Here is a 26,950-nt window from a genome sequence, read left to right as displayed (position 1 = left end):
GAGAGGACTAAACGCCCTTCATGTCTGTCCAGCGGTCTGCTGTTTGGACCACAGGCTGCACCACAGGCATGAATTCAGTCTCTTCTGTAGCTGACTGTCCTGCAGAAATGTGCATCTTAAAAACGATTGACCTCTCTCGCCCCCCTTTCCCTTTCTTTCCCTCTTTGGAGAGCAACAAGGACAGCACGATGGGAGGCAAAGATCAAGCCTGGCTTTCAAGTCCAACTCCATCCCATTATTTCATATCTCTCCGCCCCTTAATCCCTCGCCCAGTCGCCTGGTGTTTAGTGCTTACAAAGCAGGAATGTGCCTCTGAGATTGAGTGTGCCCCAGTACTTTGGCACCCTCAGATTTGCATACACATTGTATCAAAGCTTTGAAGATTGCTTGAAAAGGATGGAATAAATAGCCGTAAATGGGTGCAGGGGAATGAACCTGGCAACCCGTCTGAAATGCTGCACACAGTGGGCAAGGTATCCGCAGCCGCCTGGGGATTTTTAGTCACAGCAGCAAACGTCCTCATTGGTCTGCTTGGTTATGTGTGCCCAGCAGGGGGGAACATGCTCTCTGACAGGGGGCTGTATGAAAAAAAAATGATGTGCTGCCCCAATTGGACCGACCGTTGGAATTTCTAAATGCAGGGAGGAGGGTATATCTGGGAGAGATGATCTTCTCTCTCATGCTCTCCGAGATCACAGAGATTCAAGTGCAATCGCTTTTGATTTATCTGTGATTCTAAATTTGATTATCTCGTCTTGAGGTTCTTGGCGCCGTGACTCTGTGTGACATCTCCATTTAATGCCTGCGAGCTGTGACATACTTTGTGCAGTATTAAAAAAGCCTGGTTTCAGCATTCAGCAGAGGACTGTTTCTGAGAAATGTTAACCCAGTGGAATGATCATTTTGTTATTATTTATCAGTGAGACCTATTTTACAATGTGCAGTTTCATGTATAGTGTTGCTGAGCTACCTGCGTCCTGCAGCTTTTTCCAAGAAGAAGAAAAAAAAAATCACATTCTGTATTTCCTAGATTTCCAGCGACGATGGCCCGTCTCTTTTACTTTCAGGGTTCTTTTCACCACGAAGCACACAGCCCCCCATCCCCCCTCCTCCATTACTCATATATTCCTTTTCAATATCACTTTTTCATTTCCTGTGGTGAGCAAGAGAAAAAAGCAAATACTGGCTTGCACCGTCGAAGGTAAACAAGATGGAGAGTGATGCTCAGTTGTTAAGTGCCCTGCACAGTTTGCTGCAGCCTTTCGGTGGTTATTTGCTGCCCCCCAGTGGTGTGATGGGGAAGGACGAGATCTCACAAGAAATGAAAGAGAGAGCAGTCATAAAAAAAATGTCTGATTATCTTTGGATTTCTTTTGACATTAAACATTTAGAGCAAACAGTTAGTGTTCATATTTCTGTTTATAATGATGTGACACCCTGATTCCCGCCTCCCTCCTCTGTGTTTGAGGAAAATGATGTTCAGTGAGAATCCAGAAATTGATGCCCTATCTAATGGTGCGATCAGTGCAGCAAATGCAAGTCAGAGCGATGTGTTTTTACGGACCATTAACTATGTCTACCTTAATGTTTTCTTGCTTCTTGTCAAGCTTGTTGTACTCTGTCTTTCTTTAGATCCCTCCACTCCCCTCTCTCTCTCTCTACCTCTCACTCTGTCTATAATGTGTTCAGTATGTGGAGTTTGTTTTGCATGCACGTTTTTGTTAACCGCTGTCTGGACTGTCCTGCAGGCAAAGGTCCAGAGACTATTTTTGCGGGTCAGAATCTGAACGATAATGAGTGGCACACAGTGCGTGTGTTCAGGAGGGGCAAGAGTTTGAAACTGACCGTAGATGATCTGCTGCCCGTGGAAGGTAACGCCCATCCTCTCTTTTTCCCTGACAGAAACTAGTTTTTCCACTTTGAGCTTAAATTATACATGACACTTTTTCAGACTCTCAGACTCTAGGTAAGACGGAAGCACATTAGCAGAATAAAGCGCGGCTCTAAGTGTTTTATTCTGCACTACTTTGTGCTGCTCTCATGTCCTTTATGACAACATGTTACTGATGTTGCTGTAACTTCTTGCAACTCTCAGTGACCTAAAAAAAACCTCAACTAATTACAGATCACATTTTAAAAATGATTCTTACACTATTCCTTTACACTACTTTAAGTTCTTGTCAATCGTGTTTCTGGATTTGGTAAAATATTTAATTAATTCCATACATTGTTACTTTAGTTATCCAGAGCAGTGATTCCCACAGTGTGGGCTGCAGCCCCCTAGTGGTCCATGCAGGTAGTGCAGGTGGGCCTCTCAAGAGCTCATTTAAAACAATAAACAAATATAATCTGTAGATTAAACTGCAGAAGCCCATAAGCATACATGCATCAACACATTTTACTGTGCTTATTTGTTATATAAAAATTATTAAATTTGGTTGTTTTCTTGACATTTCAATGTATTTTTGAGATAACTGTGTTTAATTCAGCCATTTTTTTAGATTAGGAGAAATTAACCTGTTGTAATGGAAACGTCTGTGTTGTTCTCCCGACAAAAGACCAGATAAATAAGTCAAGAACTAATGGAAAACAACCAAAATGTACTCGTTATCACGGGAATTGTATCAAATTAAAATGTGTGGATGTTTGTGGACATTGGACTTCCGTATTTCACATTTTATATCTCACCCATTTTCATTGCTGCACAACTGTAACATGTATGAGGATGTATTATTTTAATGCTTTTTATTGCCTTAAGCCTCATTTGATGTCATCTTTTGTTTGTTTATGAAACAAGGATATAGAGAGAACTAGTTAGTTTTGGTTGAAACATATTTCAGTTTAAATTGTCCTGCAGCTTTCGTTTGATCGGGAATGTGTGATGTAGAAGATTTGAAGTTGACCCTTTAATAACAGACCCCCCCCCCCCCCCCCCCCCCCCTCCCCCCCCTCTGCTGACTGAAGGTCAAATGGCCGGTGACCACACCCAGCTGGAGTTCCACAACATAGAGACGGGCATTGTGACGGAGAAGCGCTTCATGACCTTGGTGCCGTCCAACTTCATCGGCCACCTGCAGAGCCTCGCCTTCAACGGCATGGCCTACATAGACCTGTGTAAAAACGGCGACATCGACTACTGCGAGCTCAACGCCATGATCGGCTTCAAGAACATCATCGCCGACCCCGTCACGTTCAAGTCGCGCTCCAGCTACGTGACCCTCACCACGCTGCAGGCGTACTACTCCATGCACCTTTTCTTCCAGTTCAAAACCACGTCGTCCGACGGCCTCATCCTGTTCAACAGCGGGGACGGAAACGACTTCATCGTGGTGGAGCTGGTCAAAGGGTGAGAAGCCTCAGATCTCCCGCTCACACACTGCTACATCTTCAGGTGCATTAAGGAACACTGTCGTAATGGGAATCAGCAAACTCTAGATATTATCAGAGATGTCAAAAGTACACACATTACACACAAAAAAGAGAGAAGCAGTCTCCTGAAGTCAGCTGAGGGGGTTTCTGGGGGTTCCTGATGCACTAAGAGCAGGGTCAACATACCCAGGGTTGTTCTGGTTTCACTAACCCTGACTCAGGAGGTCGTGCTAAGCTGTCTCATGAAGCTGGTTATCCATCTGAGTTTGTATGAGCACAATCACAGAAAAGGGAAAGATGTTAGCAGCACCTGATCGATTATGTCACAAACTTACAGAAAACTATGATATTAGAAAGATATGAATGAGGTAAAGACAAACTTGAGACTAAAATCACAAAGTGCAGCGACAGAGAAGATGCATAAAAAACATTATGTGTGAATGGGGAAATGAAGGCTCATAATATGGCTTCACCATCATTAGTATAATAACTCCTGTTTCTTCCCTTCAATTAATTATTTTCTCATATGGCGTGTCTGAGAGTTTAAGACAGAATGTTTCAGCTGCAGCACTGACTGATGCGTTATGTGGCTTTTAAAAACGAGTATGACAATGGAAGGCATTAGTGCAGATTTCACCAGAATCAGAATCAGAATCAGAATCAGAATCGGGGTTTATTGACAAGTACATTTACACATAGAAGAACTAGCAACAGCTTAAATGATACAGTATAAGAAGATATTACAATATATAAAATAGAATTTAAAAATTTAAAATATAAAAAATAAAAATAAAAATCACAAAATGTATAAAAGGTGTAGGAGCTGTGCAGTGGACTATGAGAAAAAAATTTGGGGGCCGCCCAAGTCTATAGGGACTTGGGTTGGGAACCAGAGGGTCGACGACTCAAGTCCCAATGCAGACATGTTCTGGTAGCTGGAGAGGTGCAAGGGTACTTCCCGGGTATTGCTGAGGTGCCCTTGAGCAAGACATCAAACCCCCAACTGCTCTGGTGCTCTCTCTGTGTAGCAGCCTCACTCTGACATCTCTCCACTAAAGCATGTCCACAGGTCCTGTTTGTGAATGTGTGTGATTCAACCTATAGTGTGTGAGAAGCGTCTCTCAATAACAGAGTGTCAAACAGAATTTCCCTCAGGGATTAATAAAGTATTAAATAAAATAAAATCTCTGCTGAGGATGATTATTAGAAAGCATTAATAATATATTTTCCCTTCATATATATTAGATATAAAATATCATACTGCAAAGTGTTGGTCGGTCTCACAGACCTCTGTGATCAAGCGATCTAATTGGTCAGCAGGAGATGTTTCATCCAGGTTGATTTATTAACCCAAACATAACCTGCAACAGAGCTGATTAGATACTAAGAATAAGTTACCACAGTGATCTACCCGGGTATGAAGTAATAAGTGAGAAGTTTCCTCCATAACTGTAGACCCTGCTTTGCATTACAGACCCCGGCTGCACCTCGTTGCCCACCTTTAAAACGATACATTAAGTGTGGAGGAAATGGAAAAGAGTGATGCGGAATAAGCAGACGTAGCAACAGAGTCCAGTATACGTTCCTATAATAGGAATTTTGCCTATCATGCAGTCTATGGTGGTGCACTGATCGCAGAGAATTATCGTCAACACCCCCTCTCACTCGCTGGAGGGGAATTCTCCTGATAATATCCTGCTGCGTTCTCACATCAGCTCACTTTGACTTTTTGTGGGAAACATACTAGAGAGAAAAAGTGAGAGAAAACCCAAGTTTTCAACAAGTTTTCAGGAGTTTTGCGCGAGTGTGAAAGCCCTACAAACAGCACAGTTATCTAAAAACTCTCCCTAAGTTCATTATCTTGTACTCTGTCTCCCCCTCCTCTTCACCAGATTTGATCGATTCTTGTTGCAGTAGGCGTGTTGTGTTTTGGACGCGTCCTCCCCTGAGAAAACTTTCTGTATTCTGACAGGTTTAAGGGTAATTTGTACATTAACTTTGGTTCAGCGTGGGCGTCTTGAAATAGCTCCTTGACAACAACACAGCTCTCCTCCACATACTCTCCTTTACATGTGGGGCAAGACCCCACCTGACAGCGGGCGTAAAGACCTGCAAATGTGGAAATCAAAAGGCTGTAAACTGCGTAAAATGAGTGGAGCAAGTCGTCTATTTATGTGAGAATCTCCATAAAAACGGATTATGAATTTAATAATGCAGCTGTGAATACTATGTGACAGTTTCTAAACAGAAAGAATTCTTGACAGCTTTTTTTTTTTAAAGCCGTCACTACGGGAATTCAAATTCTTTTCTTATCACCTCCGTGCCAGAATATTTACTGAAAGAGCTGTCGGCTATTACTGTTCTTTTTTTTAATCTTCATGAAGGCAACACAAATAGCCGACATAAAAGGAAAATCAAACCGCACAAGGGCGCATTTTCTTATTGCTGAAACGCAGCTATAGAATGACCTTCTTTTAAGAAACGCCGCGAGTGAAGGTATTATTCAATGTGCTAAACATTAAAGTCATTCATTTTAATTAAAAATGAGCATGACAATCACAAATAGCCCGTAAACCAAGGGAACTTAAGACAAATTAGTTCAGCACAGCCCAGAACCTTTTGTTAACTCTGCAACCTGCCAATTATTCAGCTCTGTGTAGACAGCTGCGCTCTCTGATTCGCTCCTATCTGAGAATGCGAGGGCACACGCTCACACTCGCTCCAGTTTTGCAGAAGTTCAATTGCACTTTTTCTTTCTTCCAAAGTTGCTCTTTGTTTTTAGGGTATTGTGCATGGTGTTTGTGAAGAGCTTGATGGGATACATGTGGATTAAAAAAGATGTTCTGTGAAAAATATGGATCAGTGTTTGTTCAGTAGAAGGCAGGACTAATCTTTTATTAACAACTATTTAGTAAACGCAAACTAATGTAATCATCATCTGCATAACATATCCACCTAATATGGGCTATGAAATATTGATAAACCATACATTTAACAGACATGACAGCTGAGAAACAATTTCCCTGTTATATCGTCTTGTGTGTGTGTGTTTGTGAGAGAGTAAATTAAAGGCACATGGACCAGCGCTTTGGACTAAAGTGCAACATAAATATAGTCCATTAATTACTTATCCAAAATGAATCAGTAACATCTTTTCTGGGAACTCTAATTCCATCTTCTCACAAGGCGTGACAAGCAGCATTAACAGGCAGCCGTGGAGAATGTTGCTCAAGAACATTTTGGTAGGGAAGAAGGATATGACTGATGCTGAAGGGCAGCGATACACTTTATCGTCCCCTTGGGGAAATTTGTCTTGGACTCAAAGTGCAGCTACTTCCACTCGAATCACTGAATAAAAAACAATAGAAAAACCTCATCCACACATTATCAAAAAGGCACACACCGATACAGAACAACACAACATATATTGCACATTACCCACATTGCACAAGATCTGCAAAAACACAGCATGAAAGATAAAATAACAAAGGTAAGAAAATATAAAAAGCATACAGGGACACCATGGTGCTGTTGCACAACCCTTTGATTTTTTTGCACATTGACAACATGCTTTCATGTCCTTCCCTTCCCTGTTGATGGTTACATTCACTCATGCTGTTAAATGTCTGTCTCCAGCTATCTGCACTATGTGTCCGACCTGGGAAACGGAGCCCACCTGATCAAAGGCAACTCTAACAAGCCGCTGAACGACAACCACTGGCACAACGTCATCATCTCCCGGGACACCAACAACCTCCACACCGTGAAGATTGATACCAAGGTCACCACGCAGACGACCACGGGGGCCAAAAACCTGGACCTGAAGGGTGAGCAGGGCGAAAAACAGATTTATATATATATTTCAGATTTTTTGGTTTAAGTAGGGCAGCGGTGGCCTGGAGGTGAGAGGAGCAGGTTTGGGGACTGAAAGGGTTGCAGTAGGATAAAACCCTGTGGGGGGATGGAGGGGGAAAAAAGGGAAACGCTTGGCCCCACTTCATTACCACCTCCGAGCACTCTTAGCGTCAAACTCAACCCCCCCCATCTGTTCCGCAGCCAACATGGACGCTCTGCATGTGGAACAGGGAGTTCATAGACGAGACCGTGTTTGCTCCACTGACAGAGAGTTTTATTTAAAATAATGATTAGCTGACAAGATAAAGAAAGAGCTGCCTACCTGAGAGGGCGTTTTTGTTAATCAGTGATATGTCTTCAAGAGTGTTGAACTCATTGTCGTCATTAAAATTGTAAATGAATCTTCTCAAAGCTGATGACATATTTATGCAATCGTCAACTCTGAATTCTGCTGATTATTTAGCCTCATGTAGACACATGCACGTTCTGATTCCCTAACATCAACAAACATGAAGGCACAAGCTCTGCAGAAGTTCAGTGGAAGTTTCTAATTATTTAAATCAGTGTTGTTGTACTCAAAATCGTTCTCAAGACCACGTTTTGAAGGTCTCGGTCTCGTCTTGGAATCAAAAGCATTTTTATTCATTGACTCGGTTCTAGACTGGGTGGACTCCGGATTTCAAATCAAGCTTGGTCAAGACCACCTCTGATCCCCTTTTGTTTCCCCACGTCATTACTGTGATTGGAAGGAAAACGCCCCTTTATAAAAGAAAATAATGACTTTAAGTTTGGTTTTTACCTCTCCGGTTACGGGTGCAATACTCACAGTTTTGTGGTCTTAATGAGTGACACAAAGCCCTGCCTTGACTTGGTCTCTACTCGGTCTCGATCGCTAAATGTCTTGGTCTTGTCTCGGTCTCGGAGCCCTCTGGTCTCGGGTATGTCTAGGTCTCTGTTAGTGTGGTCTTGAATACAATACTATTTTAAGTATAGTTCTGCATCCTGCCAGTGACTTAGCTTCTTGTCCCCTTATTTTTCTGAAATAATCATTAGTCAACACAATTAAAAAAGCATCCTACATGGAAGGATATCCCTAAAAATGAATGTTGTCACAAATCTAATCACTTATTTCTTTCTTCAACATATTTTAAAATGTCATTCATTGAATTCTAAAATGCTTTTAGGGATTTTGTTGAAGTGTGAGACACTTTGATAGAGGTTTTAAATCATCTTTATATGCTACACCTTTATATACATATTCAAATGTTATTTTAAGAAGGCCTGACGGATGTATCCTTTACTTGCTCCTTCCCTTAATTGGCATGGATACAGATTACGACTCAGATTGATATTCAGATACAGAATCAGTTTCTCTTTACTGACACACAAGGGGAAATCATTTCTGCAGCAGGAGCAAACTTAATGACACTGCAATGACAGAACTCATACAGGCATTTTCACTAAGTAGAAATAATCAAACAGGCAATGTGGAGATTTTCAAATGTGCAAAAAGTTGTGCAAGAAAGGTAACCTGAGTACTAAGTTGCATAAAGAATTTCAATTGCACCAGGGATAAAGGAGACCTGGAGTCTTTTAGTCTTCTTCCCCCGGGCCCTGAATCTTCAGCCTGAGGGAAAAAGCTCAAACTCAATCCTAAGTGGATCATTCTGGACATGCAGTAAACCCTCCTAATGACCAGTCTGGTCTAAACTCTGGTTTAAAAGCCTTATTATCAAACAGCTGTTACTATGAGTTATTAGTCTTTGCTTAAGAACATTCAATGTCTTAATTAGAGTGCTGATAACATTGTTGTGCTTTTTATTTTACTTAAAAAACTAACTTTTTTTCCTTTCATGTAATATGCAAGTCACTGCATTTTGTGTCCACTAGGGGTCAGTGTTGTCCCATTTGTCTTTTTCCTGCACAGGTAACCTTTACATCGGAGGGGTTGCAAAGGAGATGTTCAAGGAGCTGCCAAAACTGGTGCATGCCAAGGAGGGCTTTCAAGGTTGTCTGGCATCAGTGGATCTGAACGGGCGGCTCCCGGACCTGATGTCAGACGCTCTGGACTGTGTGGGACAGATAGAGAGAGGGTGTGAAGGTGAGTTTCTCTAAGGACACTGGAGGGTTGCTCACACAGTCCGTGGAACAAAATGATTTTTGATTATTAATTTATGCATGCACATTTTTTCAAATAAATTTAGAAAAATCGTCCTCCTAATTCTTTTCTGGTTTCCCTTTAATGTCACACTCATCTTAAAGGCCTCCCTCCCCCTTTTCTTGTCGGACAACGACACCTGCACAATGCAAAGCTCACCCCGTACTGCCAGCCTTTGTCAAATGATTTAACATCCATAAAGTGTGTTAGTATTCAGTTAGGATGCATCAAGCCCAGACACTCTTCCACAGGCAATCATTTCTCTTTCACTTAGCCATAATCTGATTACTCTCTCTGCCATATTTGCCAGTGTTATTTCCCATTTTATCCCCATTTTGTTTTGCTCTATGCATGCTTGCTTGGATCTGAGAGTTTGCCAGGAGCAATCCTTTTGAATAATGCATGAAGCCTTTTGTTGCATGCATGAATATCATTTACCCGGTCTAATGTGTGCATCACATCCAGAGAACAATATTTGATTTATTTTTCCAACTTCACTCACTTAGTTTAATTTCTCAATTCATCCACTCTTTTTTTTTTTTTTTGTCTATTGAGTTCTCAACAGCTCATCTCTTCATGTATCAACATGATAAAAGTAATCGAATTCAGCGCCCCTCCGTCAGATCTGCCGTTTTTGGCGCCACACAGTATCAGCGGCCACGCTCTCGGAGGGGAAATAGCTCCTGTGATGAAACATTCATTGTATTGTGCTAAAGGGAGTCAGGAGGTACAAATAGTCGCTGATGAAATTTGACAGCAGCAGGGTCCGTTTCAGAGAAAATGTGAGCTTTTCCATCACTGTAAGTTTTATTGAACAAAGCAGACAAAGCATATCCACTTCCCCGTAATCATGACTTAACAATTGCATGCTTTTACTTCATGTTGCTGATGGCATTTTGAGAGCAGTTGCAATCACAGTTTAGTTTAACCCAGCACCCCCCATCCCCCCCCATCCCCACTCTACAATACAAACCCTCCCTCTGGCTCCAGACATCCACCTCCATCTCGTCCCTCCTGCTTCAACAGTCTGTGTTTCTGTTACTCCACCTCTGAGCTCTTGGTGCTTTTTTTTTTTACTAACAGCTGGTATGCTTTGCCTTTTCCTTTCCTATTATTTTGCTGACAAAAGTTGCATTGATGAAAGCTGACTTGCAAGGTAGATAGTTCTGTCTGTTTGATATAGAGTCTGATATCCCTCCTCCTCTGTTTGCATCTAAAACACCCCCCCACACAGTCTCTCTGTCCCCACACTCCCAAACTCTCCCTGAGCAAGAAGACTGCCGAGTTTGATTTCACCCACCAGACATATGAAATGGACTTCAGTCCCATAGGAATACAAGTATCACTGCCATCTTGTATCAAAGCCTATGGGGCTCACCTCTTGACGTGCTCTCACACACTGTGTGCCCTTGTTTATTTTACCGTGGTTATATGTATTCTTTCATATGTGTACTTTTGCATGACTAATATTAGATTTTCTAACAACCTTTTTCCTGCATGAACTTCCTTTAAGACAATTTCAGTACTAACTCAAAGTTGAGTCGATGTTTCTGTATGTTTGAAACGGGTCATCGTCAGTAAAGATCTCATGGCGCTCTATCACAGCAGACATGGTAGCAGACTTAAGTCAGACGAGACGATTTACAGCACGCTGAAGATTTTTTTTGTACGTTTTCCAAAGCAAATATTCCTCATTGGACTATTAGGCCAAAGCAGGATGAGATCATTTTTTTACCAAAAAACATTAAAGGCATAATATGCATAATATTTTTCACACTTAAAATATAATATAAATCAAGTATATCCTCTGAAAATAACTCTGTGAGTCATGACTGTCTACAATGGGTGTAACACCCGAGTCCCACTGTCTGTGATGCTTTCAGAGTTTTCAGAGTCCTATCTTCACTTTGTTTACATCGGCAGGACGGCCGGCTGACTCCTCCCCTCGTGTATAAAAGTTGTTTAATTGAGGGACTAGAGAAAAGAAGAATAACATACTGTACTCACTGCTTAACTGTGTTTCTAGATCACGCTCATTTCAGGTAAATTTACATGCAGTGTGAAGATACGAGCATAATAAAGATCGCTAGCATTAGCATGCTAACACAACAATGCAGCACAAGCTGTTTTGGTTTCATGCTGGGGCTCAAGGGCGACATCTGCTGGATCAAAAATCGCATATAAAGCCTTTAACTATGCATATTTAGAATAAGATGCGCAAAGAGATCTGCAGTATCGCTTTGTCCACAGGGGGCGCCAACATTCACACAAACTGAAAGTCCCTAATAGCGAAACAGAAATGGAAACTGATTGAATCAACATGTGCAATATGTGTTTATTAATCACTTGAAATTCAGATTTATTATGGTAACTTGACAGATTTGTAAGTATAGCGCTTCACTCATGTTTATTGTTTGTTTGCCTCTTAAAACGAGCTCAGTCAGATTTGACGCCGTTACACATCTGTCACTAATAAAACATCTTTAAGAATCAACAGAACTTTTAGTTTATCATACATTAATAATCGTCATTTTATTATTTCAGGTTAATACATATATCAAGAATAATATGTTCTCTTGAAGCAATATGTCCACTGTGTGCAGCAGCATATTTATTTTATGCATTTTTTTTTTTTTTCATCTTTGAGTGGGCAACAGCAAAAGCATAACTATTAAGCAGTTACCATAGTTACTGTGAGTCTGAGCAGCACCTGCTGTGGTTTCACTTCATCAGGAACAAGTAGCGGATGTGTAGAGTGTGTGTTCAACACAACTTAATGAATCCTACCAGAGTAAATAGATAAACACAATCAAATGAATGTAGTATCAAAGGCAGATGTGTGCTGAACGTGTAGTCATGGTGCGACAGTAGAGGGCTCAGTACATGCAGATCTGTTTGAGTCATTACTCAGATTATGTAAGGTTCATGTGTCATAAATGTAGGTAAAATATTCAGACATTGTTCGCAGTAAATAACAACTTACCAGAATGGCATAAGATATTAATACCTAACCTCACATTTCACTGAAATGTCTCCAGAAACTGAACTAACTCAGCTTCACCGCCGCACAGAGCGCCAGGCGATAAAGACGGTGACAGTCGTTCAGTTCAGACACAACGACTGACTAACTGAACGACTAATGACATAAATGTAAGGATGCAGAAGATAAGATAAGATAAGCTAATCCTTTATTTATCCCACAACGGGGAAATGTACGGGGTTACAGCAGCAAAGAGCAAAGATTGCAAACAAAAAGTGAACACAGTAAACAATTTAAATAAAAAAAAGAAAAATTAAAAATGTACAAAAAAATAGATGGATAAGGTTAAGCACATGCCAGAGTATCTAACTTTCTGACTATAAACAGATATGGAGATAATGTATTAATAACATCTAAAAAGCACAGTGTCAACCAAGCAGACAACCTCAGGTTTTAAAAAATGAAGCCAATGTGGAAGTGCAAAATCCTGCAGTTCGTCAAGTGTCCACTTGAGGCTGGCTCCGGGAACACAGGCATCACATACTCAGTTTTTACAGTATAAATTAACATGATTACGATAGGTGTGATGTAACGGTTTGTCAGGAGGTTTAAAACCCGCCTCAGCTCCAGCTCTCAGCCTGTCGTTAGGTTGACTGAAAGTTAGACTGAGACAGGATTTCCAACATGGCGGCTGCTGCAGATGAGCCTGCGGCGCCCCCTGCAGGAACAAATGGGTGACGTCACTCAGGCTTCATCCGTTAATATTTACAGTCTATATGGGGGTCAACTCAGGCCCCTGAGATCCCAACACAGTGCGTAACACAGGAGTGTAAGATATGCTGCGATCTGACTGCTCAAACCTTCCTCACTGGTGGTCAGGGAGGCGTGAAAGTGTGGAGAGAGGATGAACGCAATCATCTCTCATGTTTAGATTCAAGCTAAGTGTAGTGAACAAAAGGCGTAAAATGTGATACTCTGGATGCGGCCATTGTCCAATAGAAATCATAGAAATCACTGCCAACAGCTAAATCCAGGCACTAAACTTAAATAAACGTATTTAAATATGTCCAATGTTTATTGATGCTGTTTTTTGTGTTAGGCCGTTGTTGTGTCTGTTCACTGAATACAATTTAATTCATTGGGAGTTCAGGCAGGCAGTCGGGTACAATCTGGCAATTTGTCGCAGGATTTTGCAGGACGAATACTAAAATGTGACTGAATACACAGTTGTTAGTGTTTTGCATAGCATATGTATGTTTGTTCTGTGGGAGCTCCCGTTTGCAGAAGCCCTATTGTCTGTAAGTTGTGCGTGACATTTTAATTTCGCTGCAGAGTCAATCTGCACACTGCGCCGCTCGTTGTTAGAAAAGTCTGCTCACCGAGTTGCACGTTTATCTCCGCATTCAAGGCCCCAGCACGACGTGCCAGGAGGACTCGTGTGCCAACCAGGGCGTGTGTCTCCAGCAGTGGGAGGGCTTCAGCTGTGACTGCAGCATGACGACGTTCGGAGGGCCGCTGTGCAACGACGGTAGGACTCAACATTCTGCTTCTTACTTCTGCAATGTGGATGTTTTTTTTTTGTGGGGTTTTCTCTGGTATAATTAGACAGTAAACACACATACAGGGTTTTTCCTGGCTCAGAATGGGCCTTTGGGGGGGTGACTATACGCGCTGTAGTAAGCGTTCGACCTGTGTATTACAGTGTAGTCTACGAGTCTGTATTACCTTATTTGAAATCTGTGCATTTCATCGTTTGATGTATTGATATTTTTAACATACATTCAGAGAGGATTTGATTTGCAGTTTGAATCGTCTTTTTTTTCTTTTGGCGCTCGTGATTTTCCTTTGGCGCTGGGTAAAACCTCTATGGGGGGGCGCCAAAGAATTCTCTATGCAGGAAAAACCCTGTTTAGGTAACTTGGATTTGAACCTCTATTTTAATCATCCATCTATACCGCATTTCCCAATTGGGGTTTCTTGTGCTGAAGCCGATCCCAGCTGTCATTGGGCGAGAGGCGGGGTTACACCTTGGTACTGGTCACCAGCCAATCACAGGGATGACATATAGAGACCGGAAACCAGCCACACTCACATTCACACCTACGGGCAATTTAGAGTCACCAGTTAACCGAGCATGTCTTTGGACTGTGGGAGGAAGCTGGAGAGAACCCACACATGCACATGGAGAACAGGCACAGAAAGTGTCCCACGGGTAACCAGGAACCTCCTCGCTGTGAGGCAACATGGCTAACCCCTGCAGCACCGTAAAGCCCCATATCACTGTGTTAAGTCTCGATCATACAAGTCAAGTTTAACAAGTCCTTTGCACCCATCTTAGCTCATCTCTTAGGTCTTTTATAACCAATAATACGTTCCTCCACCAGAGACAAACACGCTGTCGTTTCAGTACCTGAATGTTGCCAACACTGTTCACCATTTAGACACTGTGAGGGTGTTTGCCTGCAAGTTTTTCATGGACTACACCTTTCTCAGAATATATGTGATTTTTTTCAAAGCTTTAGTGGATCATGTCGATCATTAGCGACCTTCTAAAATGCATGGTGCAACATTTTGATGATGGTGATTAACAGATGATGTCAGTTGTTTTTGAAGGGGTCAAAATGCTCCAGCAACACTTGTAGTAAGAAGATCAACTTTATTAACAATTTAGACCCACGCGTTTCGGCTCGTGGCGTTCATCAGGGTCATCCAAGGCCATGAGCCGAAACGCGTGGGTCTAAATTGTTAATAAAGTTGATCTTCTTACTACAAGTGTTGCTGGAGCATTTTTGACCTCTTCTAAGCCTTTCACTCTTCATGCACCTTGATAGTTGGTGAAGTTTGTGCCAGAAAATCCTCTTTTTCTCCAGTTGTTTTTGATGGGTCGTGTGTGTAATGGAGGCGTGGTTAGAGCAGATCGTGGGGTCGGCTGACTCTGTGGTGGAGGCCCCCTGATGTCATCTCTTTTCATGGGGCTCGGGAATCCTGGCAATGGCCCCTGCTTGTATGTTTCTCGCAGCATTAAATGCAAAAAAACTCGCTCCATCTGTTGAGCTTATTAATTGCGTCCAGGAAAAAAATCTTGGCGCCAGTCGTTTTAAGGTGGGTGTTATCATCAACAGCAGTGGCCATTTTTAGCCTGTGCTTTCACATGCGATTGTATTCCAACTCATTAGTGTTTCCTGTGTCTTGAGTGTCTTATTTGTGTCCTCAAAATCAGAACTTTTGCCTGAAATATGACATATTTGCTTTGTAAACTCAGCAGCAACAACAGCAGCAGCAGCTATGTAACCGATGACTACTGCGTTGTAACTCGGTCAACTCGGGTGAATCTTGACACTGCTTTTCTTATTTTCTCACTACGCTTGTGTTGCTGTGAATACTTATTTTCTTCACTGACAGAGTGGAGAGCTTGCTTGCGCCTCTGAAGGGGCATAGACTTTTAAGTACGAGACATCTGGCTGACAGTTCAGTGAAAGCTCATTAAAATTTGACAGATGTGCCACTAGAGGGGGCAACTAAACATTGTGTTCTGCTAAATAAAATATCATCAACGGGTCAATCACACAGAAGAAGAAATTAAGCGGTAATGCACGTCTTATTTGTTGCAGTTTCACCAGAATGTTCCCCCCCCCGTTAAGCACCGAGCTGACCAACACCAATTACAAGCTCATACATCCCCTTTAAAAAATGAAAACTAACTTTGAGCAACAAGAGGCCATTTAAAAGTTCTGTGATATTAATCTCTCTTAAAGACAGTTAAATTGGATTTTTCTTTTTTAAGGGATCGAGTGCTCATTAATGTTAAAACTTCTGAGAGAAGTAGGGTAATGTCTGCCCTACCTTTTAAAAAAAAAATGGGCTACTTTCGTATGCAAAACATGCACCAGGGTTTTTTTTGTTTGGTCATTATTTTCTTCTGCAGCGCTTCACACAGTAAGGGGGTGAATGGACAAAGTGCTGAACTGCATTAAGGAGAGAGAGAGAGAAAAAAAAAAAGAAGAAGAGAGCGGGCTCCTCAGAGACGGCACACAAAAAGCAGAGGAGAGAACAGCATAAATGTTAATGCATTCTGTGTCACTTCTACCAGCGTGATAAGACCCCCCTCCCCCCCCCAACTTTTTTGTTATCAACCAGAACAGTGTTAATAGATTCCTGTGAACATATCTGCAGCCTATGATAACACTAAAAGGATTCTTTCTGTCCGTGAGACGCAGGCTGGAGCCCTCCTCTCCTGTGCACGTTTTTTTTACTCTCCCCTTTCATTTCTCAAGAAAGTGTTTGGATCAACAGAGGAGAAGGGGGCTTTGCTGGAGGTGTTTGGGGGGATATGTTTTGATTGCGAACTCCTCGTGAACCTTTCCTCATGCGTTAACAGGAGAAGAATCGCAGGAGTTTTTTTTTTCCCCCTCCTCCTTTCTTCCTATATCATACATATTCATCTTGAGCAGGCCCACAGAGCTCATTTAGACCACTGGGAGCAGAGCGGCTCATAAGGCATGTATGCATGTATCACATCTAAGCAGAAGTACTCTACCTGCTGATTCCGGTTGCTGTGTAGCTATTCTTGTTATTCCTGCTGACCTGACAGAACAATAGGAAGGATCAATTTTGCAGGCCCCAAGGGATGCAAAAAAAATCTAGTTTCTAAGAAATCTCTTTCTTTCACCATGGATGAACTGAAAGAGTCCTAAGAATGGTGACGCAAGACATCCTCGGTCTGCAGAGGGAAATCTGTGAGGAGGAAGAATGAAGCTGGAGATGGTCGGGTTTTATGTGTGTTGATGGATTGTCATGGGAATAGAGGAGGAGGAGGAGGAGGAGGAGGAGGAGGAGGGGAGCGGCAAAAGAAAACGAGAGAAACATCTCTGAGGAGAATTTCACTTTCTGCTGGATGTATTTGCATAAGCTGAAATGCAGGCAATTTACAACAGAGCAATCGGGTCTCCAAGAACGCATCTTACAACGGGGAGCTCGCTGTGTTTTCCCCACGATTCCTCTAGTGGGAAGTCAGCGGCACCCTGCCTTCTCGCTCGGAGAAAAAAAAAAAAAAAACTCCATTTCACAGCCCCCCCGGGCCCCTGGCCCCCATAACATTTACAGCTGTCAGTCAACAAATCATAAGGGAAATAATTTCATATGTGGTACGATACCATTTGAGTATTCAGCTGCCTTTCAACTCAGTGTTACACATTTCATAGTAAAAAAAATGAAACCTGTGTCACACATGCACTCCTGTAAATGTCTAGAAGATTTCAGGACAGACTGCCCCGGAAATCTTCCTGACTTTATCTTTTTGTTTTTGGCTTTTTATGCATTTATTGTAGAGACAGGACAGTGGATTAGAGTGGGGAATTAGGAAGAGAGAGAGAGAGAGAGAGAGGGGGAGAGACGAGAGAGAGAGAGAGAGAGAGAGGGAGAGAGAGAGAGAGAGAGAGAGAGAGAGGGAGAGACGAGAGAGAGAGAGAGAGAGACAAGAGAGAGAGACGAGAGAGAGAGAGAGAGGGAGAGACGAGAGAGAGAGGGAGAGACGAGAGAGGGAGAGAGAGAGAGAGAGGGAGAGAGAGGGAGAGAGAGAGAGAGAGAGAGAGGGAGAGAGAGAGAGAGAGAGACAAGAGAGAGAGATGAGAGAGAGAGAGAGGGAGAGACGAGAGAGAGAGAGAGAGGGAGAGAGAGGGAGAGAGAGAGAGAGAGAGGGAGAGAGAGAGAGAGAGAGAGAGAGAGAGGGAGAGACGAGAGAGAGAGAGAGAGACAAGAGAGAGAGACGAGAGAGAGAGAGAGAGGGAGAGACGAGAGAGAGAGGGAGAGACGAGAGAGAGAGAGCGAGACGAGAGAGGGAGAGAAAGAGAGAGAGAGAGACAGAGAGTGGGGAATGACATGCAGGAAAGGAGCCACAGGTCGGACTCGAACCCTTGCCGCCCTTCTAGGACGACTTAAGACCTCCCTACATGGGGCATGCACAGATGCCACTGGCCGCCCTCCCTCACTTGATCTTTATTTAAATTTCAGAACACAATCAAATCAACATTTATGAACAAAGTTATTTACAAAATGCATAATGTAGTTTTTCATTTTCAGGTTGCACTGATACTAGTTTAATCATCGAGCCTCTCGTTAGCTCCTCTTATGAACAACAACAAAGCATTTCACATTAAAGATCAAACAGTCTGAAAAGACGTTCAAGTTGAATTTACTCTGATACTCTACTATAAAAGATTTAAAGGAAATGTTCTGCTTTTTAACAAGCATCGTGCTTTTGCAGAACCATGCCGATGACATCACCACACATACACACACACACACACACACACACACACACACACACACACACACACACACATGCTGTCTGTGTTCAGCCTTTTTTAATCGTCCTGGCACCAAAAACAGCTCGTAGTGATGAGACCCAATTCATGCTTAACACCATTCACAACCATCATAATTCATTTACCACGCATGGTGAGGAATTTGATTCATCGTGGCCAGCATGGCTTGTATCTTTTTTTGTCTTCTTCTTCCTCGTGTCCCCGTCTGTAGGTATCCAGTGGAAGTAATTGGCTCTTTAAATACAACTGGAACTCATGGTGTCCACAGTTCGTTAAAATAAATTGCAGCACTGGCACATCACTGGTTCACTGGTGAGAAGTGTTGGGGAGACGATGACGAAGAGAAAAGTCTGAAGACCGTTATGTCATCATCTCACCGCTCATTCTGCAGTGAGTGGTGCAGAGCTGTTCAGAGTAGTTGACGTGTTCAAAACATGCTTGCAGAACAGACAAGAGATGTTGGATTTCTCTAAAACCCTGTGCAGCGTGTTGGGACATGCATACTGTATGTACATATGTATGAACTGAAGGAATGCTTGCACTGAAAAACTGCCCAACGATATAAGACATGAAGATGCTCACACATAGGAAAAACAACTTTCTAATTGGTAACTAAATGCATCCCGTCCTATTTTAGTCTGATCTAAAGAGGATGAAGCTAAGACATAACAAGACAAAGACACACTCCTCTGAATCTGCATTAAATGGTCCCACAAGGGGAAATGTGTTTTGCGTCAGGAACACATGGAAGGCAAAAAACACAAGATTCAACATGAGCTCAAAATCTAACAAACAAAGTTAAGAAATCAGACAACACATCACAAATTTAAAACAATCATTCAATCATTTTAAACAAGAGCTCAGACCAAGATCGGAATTCCTACCAAGTCATTAAAGTGCAAAGTGGAGTTTTGCAAATGTGCAGAAGAAGAGGGCTAGCTAATTGTTATTAATTGCACAGGTTACAAATGAGACGTGGAGTATATTTATATATCGTGATCGAACTGTCCTTGTCTCTTTTTTAGTTTATCCTTCATGTTGGAAAAAAAGTTTAAAAAACGGGGCCATAACTTGCAATTTCTTTGATAATAGGGCTTGTATGTTTACATTTTGAAACACTTTTTTTTACTTCACTTGCTTAAAAAAATTATATTTGATACCTGTTTGTTTTTTTTATCTGTTGTACTCAGAGTAAAAAATACAAAGGTAAACTATACCTGCGTTCAAACGTACACAAAAGTCTCAGAATTTTCAATGTAAGCTGTGAATGCAAACAAAGTATTCACCCTGACTTTTACCTGCAATTTCTTCCTACCAGCCCCCTTAATTGTAGCCATGAAGTCAGGTTGAGCTGATGTGTGAACGCATGCAGGAAATATTCAAGAATAATTCCCACGAGGGAGCTCTTAAAAAGTGCATTGATATAAAAGGGAAAAACAGTCAAAGACCATGGGGCTTCATCTGGATTTTCCACAGGTTCATTTTTTTAACGCCCTGTCATGCCTCCAGAGACCTCCACCATTTTCTTTATAAAACCTTTCTTCACCTTCTGCACCTTTAAATCTGGTTATCGCTGGTTATCGCTCTGGCAATATTTTTCTCGCACATTAATGCCACCAAAGCGTATCCAAAACTGAGTTAAATGTAAAACTCCTGCTTTTGGCGGTGAGTTCCAGTTCCACTGAGAAGCTGGTGTGACGTGCGCTTGTGGGACTTCAGCTCCAGTCTGGACTTTCCTCCTCGGGGGAGTTTTTCCCCCTGCAGTGGTCAAGCTTCTGAGGGTAATGCACGGCGACACACAGAATGGCGTTTTGCTATAAGAAAGTAAAGTGGGTCGTGGAGAGGCTCCGGCGAGAGAGAGGGGTGTTCGCGTGGCCTTCACGCAATTTTGTCTCGCCTGGGTGCCTCGAGCCAGAGCTATTAGTGCCATGTCAATATTGTATCAACAATGGAGGTTGTGTGTGTGGGTCTGGTCTGCACTGTCTCTGCCCGAGGGGGCGAAGACGAGCCCCCTCTCACTTGATTTCTAATGTGTCTGAGTCAATGCTCATTCTAGTGGCTTGGTACCTTGAGAATAGTCTTATGTGTGCCTCGGGCTCACTGTTCACTCTGTGATGTGTAAGAGACATGGGTCTGCTTTTTCTTAAGTGTGTGCAGAAGAAAACTAACATCATCCTATTTTTTATTATCATCCTCATCGCAGAGTCTAAACACAGCTACTGCATATATGTAAGACAAAGGGACCCACATGCTGTTGCATCAGCACCACAGAAGCAGAATTCAACTAAATATTTTAAACAACCAGAAACTCAGAATCCCCCCCCAAAAAAAAAAAAGGTTTCAGAAGAAGAAAAGCAAGTCCCAGACTGCCCGACTTCACTGACAACCGTGTGAGTAAGAAGAACTGCATGAGGTCCACTTCTCCACTTCTCCACTTCTCCATGCACAAATATTTGCTCTATTTTAGCCTACTGTAAATCTTCAAGCATATTCCTTGAATTAGCTTTTATTTTTTTATAAATGAGGGCACTTGTGTTCCAGTGCAGTCGTGGCCGCTCTCCAGATTCATGCAGATAAACACACATACACACACACACACACACACACACATGAGCAAGGCAGGGGGAGAGTACAGCAGACAGTTTCGTCTCTTCCTCTCTCCGCGGTGGCCTTGTTTCCTCGCATGCACGGATTAGACCACTTAGTTTGGTTTCAATCAATACAAGGGGACAACAAGTCCAGTAGTTAGGCCAAGGGGGGGATACGCGGCGCTGGAGTAAACAGCCTGCTGTCACATGGAAGTAATGTCCTCTTTGCCCTGGCTGTGGCCCTTCTTTTAATGCTGCTCAGTGAAATATATAAAAAAAAAAAAAATCTGTGGGTCTGGAGATATTTGGGGCTGCAGTGTGTGTGTGTAGAGCTGTGAGCGGGCATTGTGCCCCGAGATATGAGAGGAGCGGTCTTAAGTGCTTTAGTGCATCCACTCCAGTGCATTCCCCCTCGATGTGCACACATGCTTACATGAATTATGACACATCACATGTAAAGTTGAACTGCTCAAGTCTTTTTAAATGCACAAGCTAATGACCTTTTCTATCTTATCAATGGTCATTTATTCTTAACATGAAAGTACCCTTGATGTAATACATGTATTCATATACAGTGCAGAACAGAACATATTTTATTTTTAAAAAAGCACTGAGACGATGTATATCATGATGAAACCGAGAGATGTGATTATATGTCCAATTTTAATTTGGTCCCAACATCATGATTCCAAAAATAGTTTGTTGTTCTTTATGTGTCGTTCATCAATCTCTTGAAATATTTGAACACTTCTTTAGTCTGGCCGCTATCTGCTCGGCTCGCTTCTACAGCCTTGCTTTCAAACGAAATGCATTCTTTTTTTTAAGATATTTTTTCGGCCATTTTTGCCTTTACTGGATAGGACAGCTGAAGAGAGACAGGAAATATTGGGAGTAGAGAGTCGGGGTTGACTTGCAGCATAGGGCCGATGTCAGATCTGAACCCACGGCCGCTGAGACGAGGACTGTAGCCTCTGTACATGGGGCGTGCGACATAACCACTAGGCTACCGGTGCACCCAAACGAAATGCATTCTTAACCTCAAAACCTTCACATGCTCCCACCATGTTTGTACGCCTCTCTTCATGACTGCAAACTTCCACCTAGCATGTGCACACCACGGAGTCGCTCACTTTACTGCCGTTCGCTGCCGCTCTCGTCTATACTCTTGTTTGCACAGCAAGCACAGTGGTCCGTCTCAGGTGCGTGCCAGCAGCACCACTACGCTCTGATCCGCTTCAGATATGCTCCAAGTTTTTTCAGGCTGGACAGAATAGATCGACCCAGACAGGAAGTCAGACAAGTAAACGCACAGAGCATCCGGTCAATTTACAAAATAAGACTAATATACCAACTGAATATAAAAAAAGAGAGTGTCAATATATTTTTTTGTCTCATCGATTTGAGTCGTCCACATTTGTATAATTTTTTTGATCGTATCATGAGCTACTGTTACACCCCTGATTTCCACGCATACATCACATTACACATTATCCAATAAGTGTCAGTGCCTGAAGCTGTGTTTCAGGGTGTTAATCTGCACTTATTTTCACAAAGCTGCTGTGTTAAGTTGACACAAGATATTCATCATTCTTTTTGTTCCTCTTTCACTCTCCCATCCTTTTCCTCCGACTCCAGCTGAGTATCAGCGGTCACTATCTCGGCCTTGGCATCTCAATAATTTCCTCATGCTGATTGAATATCTGAATTTTAAATGGGGTTTCTGTGTCAGGAAGCCGTGGCCATATTTGGCTAAAGGCTGTTGGCATGGAAACCAGGTTTTCTTATTCCTCCTGCTGTGGATGCTGTAACATGTCTGTAACCTTGCCGATGCAGTTTGCTCTGCAGGGAGCGGTGTAGAATCGCTTACATCTTTAAGCCGTCTTGGTAGAATACTGAAATCGTATAAACCTGAGATCTATCACTCAACATACATGGCTGATGCTGAGACACAGAATACAGCTGTGAGTGAGCATGACTCCGGCTTATTATGTGATGCAGCTCCGTGCCGGCCCCTCGTCTTTATTATAGAGAGGCAGTAGTGTTTGACATGTGTCGGCTTCATAGGGGCCATGGTGCTGTGGTCTGCCCTCAATGATGCTAACACTCAGCCGGGGGGAGCTCCTCTATCTCTCTGAACATAATTTTTTTATGTCAATGAACAGTATGTGGTTCAGATCAGAGTTCAGCACAAGCTTCAGTTGTCTTCGTCGAATCTCTGCTGTAATCAGAATCCCATCTAGAGCTGATTGTGGTGCAGTGGTGGGGACTTAATCTTTGAGGTGTTCCTTATTAATTGGCTGCCCTGAGGGGTGTGTTGACGGGGAATAAGAATCTGTTGTTTCTCCACAACACAATACTAATTAAAGTCCTGGCTGGAAGACAGAGTATCTGCTAAAGTACCCTGCTGGGTGATACACGGACGCTGTGGATATGCCCCCCCCCCCCCCCCCTCTCTCTCTCTCTCTCATAAAGTCAGACTATTGAACATGACACATGGGAGAACTGTGGCAAGAATTTTAAATAGCCCCCGAAAAAAGTTTGCTTGCTCATTCTTTACGATTGAAAAAAAAAAACTTCTATCCGCCGCTGAAAAGCATTCTGGGAATTATTTCAGCGTCAGAAGTCATTTAATTGAAGAGATAATATGAGTTTCAGTTCAGTGAATCGCAAATTGAGATGCTGACAGACATTGTATTCAAAACTTGCACTTTTTCCAAACACAATAAGCACTGGATGTTCCTTAGTTAGAAATGAGTTATAGAGATATATGCATCTGTAAGAAGCCTCCACAACTGTGAATGCGTATGACCTTCTTTGACGACACAAGGTCAGAGGTAACAAGCAGAAACATCGTGCAGGAAGATATGGAGCAGGGGTGAGCAACTGGCGACCCTCAATGTGGCCCCCATGTCAATTTTTACATATCAATTAATTGGAAACATGAAGAAAACATGACAAAATCTGCCATGAAATGATGAAAACCAGAAATATGTCCATAATAATATTTGATCACTGGTATATGTTGAGTTTTGTGACATAATTGACTGTAATCGTTTTTGTATACCACAATTTGGCCCCCTGGCAGTGAGAATTAAATGCATGTGGCCCTTGCTGTGACCAAAGTTGCACAGAGGGATATATCTGAAGACTAAGGCCTCTGTTTCCCGGAGTTTCTATGTTACTACACATGCTTACTTTAACAGGCTTATCATTTTTCAGGAGGCCATATTGTGATTAAATAGGCAGCAACACTTAAGCACTTTTTATTGTGCAATTCCGCAACAGCGCAGCAACAAAGCTCCGTCGTCATTACGTCTTAAGAAATGTACATTGATTCAGCAATGGGCGTCCCAGTCTGTGAATTCACATTGTGTTATGCTGCTGTAGAAGTGCAAGAGAGCACGGCATAGCGGGAGCTCCACATACACACACACAGACAGCGCTGCTCTCCTCTGCTGGCTCAAACAGTCCTGTCCCGCCCCTGTAACGCCTCTTTTGCTACCTTCAAAGACGGTACAGAGGAGGGATCACATCGTCTCCCTTTTACGCCTCCAGGACGTTTAATGAAGGTGAAATGTCACAGGGGGGGATATATATGGTGTCCTGAAACCTCAGTCTGAACAGGGCTTTTGTGACTCTGGGTCATTAAGTCATTCATTTTAATTACATATTTTTCCATCGCTATCAACACAGTGACACCTGTATTAGGAGACCCACTTAATTGGCATCCAAGGTTGAAAAAAAATATAATAATATTTATTCATGTTAACTTCAATTCACGATGAGCCAGAGTGCTCCACCGGCTCATTATCATTATTGGCATAATGATGAACGTATTATGTCCTCAGCTGCATGCCGAGCACGAGGTTGGGCTTTGTTGAACTCCAGCTGTGACCAGTGATCACAGTTAGTCAAACAGGATCCTGCTGCCCCGACCCCCCGCTGTCAACATTGACAAGTCGACAACATGCCTCACGATGAGTCATTGAATGTCATTAATTGCACATTCAAAGTTTTTTTACCTGCTACGTAGAGGTAAAAGTGGAAACTCTTGATTGGATGTGCAGTGGCGCTGCTGATGGTGTTGAAATGGATTATCATGAACATTACCAACAATGGTCGTGCAAGCATTCCTCTTTTCCATCTCAATGAGGCCCCTGTGTTCGCTCCACATCAGGGGGTTGTTTGTTGATCATTCCTGGTCTTTAAATAGTACCGGGGACTTCTTTTTGAGCAGTGCCTTGTAACAAATAATATAAAGGATGGATGTTCAGACGGAAGAGAAAATAAGCGATGCTATTGTCAATTATTTGTTTGCCCATGTCCTCTAGATCGGTGCATGACGGCATTTTTTTCAACTTGTGCGCTTGTGTTGGGTTTTAGGTTTGCTTGAGTTTAGCAAAGAAAATGGTGAAGTTTGGAGAAAGATGACATTCTGATTCAAAATAATGCAGGATTTATCACATTTTTTTAAATAATGAAAATGTATCACAATGTAATGCCGAGAAAATTACCGGCAGGCCATTTCAACACAGCCGAAATAGGGGGTTTAAAGATTTTTTTTGGAGGCACCTAGGGTGGCCAATCACATTTCAAGTGGGACCCAGATTGCCCAATGTCATTTCCTGGAATCGCCCCTGCAGCCCAGCAAGAATTCCCATGTTGTTGCACTAACCGCTATGAATATGGAGGCGTCTATTACGCAGCATTGGATATGCAACCACAGGAACCCAAGGTTAGCATTTTGCAAAATTTTAGCCAGATGTTAACACAACTGTCTTACAGTAAGCACATGTGCAACCTATACTGTTATCGCCTAAGAACAAAAGACTATAAATTGTTTGCCTAGTGCAACAGAAGTCGGACTAACACACCTGGATAATGCAGTTGGGAGTTGATCTCTTCTTGCATGTCACCACCTCTATTGGCCCCAAAATGGCCTAAGCACTCTGCACATTATCCACACTACTGTGCCGGGCTTTGACCCTGATATCAAACAGCTTGAAAGCATAGAAGAAGGCCAGGAAGAAAACGAGACAGAAGTATCGACATGGTGAGGCCTAAAATGAGATCCATGCATTTTCGGACAAATGAGGAGACACAGACACAGCCCGTGTTCTCACTGTTCTAAATACGACCAGTTTGTTTGCTTACTTACTTGTTTGTTGATTGTTTGGTATGTGATGTGACAAGTGAGGGAGAAGAAGGTCCAATGGTTTATAGCTGAAAGGGAGCAAATGGCCTCCCACCGTGGCAGAGCCGGACAGACTTCCATCAGTAAATCAATTCTCCCTCGGTGTTTGTAAACTGGGAAAAGGACAGTAGTCCAATTACATGGCCTAATTCAGCTTGACTTGATGTGCATGTAAACAAACAGATTGTGTGAGACTTGCTGGAACAAGTCTGGTCTTCAAGGAAAACAGTGTAACCAGTGTTCTTTGTGATTTGTTTTAAGTACCGTGCTAGCATTGATATGAAATGTAAACTCAATCTAGACACAACAGTTTGACCTCAATGAAGCTCAATGATGTACACTAAATCGATTTAGTCAAGGGCTTTTGATTATCCTTTGAAGTGAATCTTTTGTTCCAGTTGAAGTACGTACACACTTTGAATATGAATCAGACATGTTTGTTTTTACATAACAACACCCTACAAGACGTGCACCACGCCTGAA

General features: G+C 42.4%; 1 protein-coding gene across 13 annotated transcripts in view; it reads left to right on the top strand.

Annotated features, from left to right (window-relative positions):
- Nucleotides 1-26,950, top strand: part of LOC132975171 (neurexin-1a) — a 343,741-nt gene that overhangs the window by 163,752 nt on the left and 153,039 nt on the right. For all 13 annotated transcript variants that reach the window (XM_061039539.1, XM_061039533.1, XM_061039528.1 and 10 more), the window contains 5 exons: nt 1,749-1,871; nt 2,965-3,346; nt 7,006-7,196; nt 9,152-9,325; nt 13,771-13,890. In XM_061039539.1, the coding sequence (XP_060895522.1) occupies nt 1,749-1,871; nt 2,965-3,346; nt 7,006-7,196; nt 9,152-9,325; nt 13,771-13,890 (990 nt within the window). The remainder of the gene's footprint in view (nt 1-1,748; nt 1,872-2,964; nt 3,347-7,005; nt 7,197-9,151; nt 9,326-13,770; nt 13,891-26,950) is intronic.

The sequence above is a fragment of the Labrus mixtus genome, chromosome 6 (assembly GCF_963584025.1).
Source record: "Labrus mixtus chromosome 6, fLabMix1.1, whole genome shotgun sequence".
NCBI lineage: Eukaryota > Metazoa > Chordata > Actinopteri > Labriformes > Labridae > Labrus > Labrus mixtus.
The sequence above is the reverse complement of the archived record's forward strand: the minus strand, read 5'-3'. Positions and strand labels throughout refer to the sequence as shown.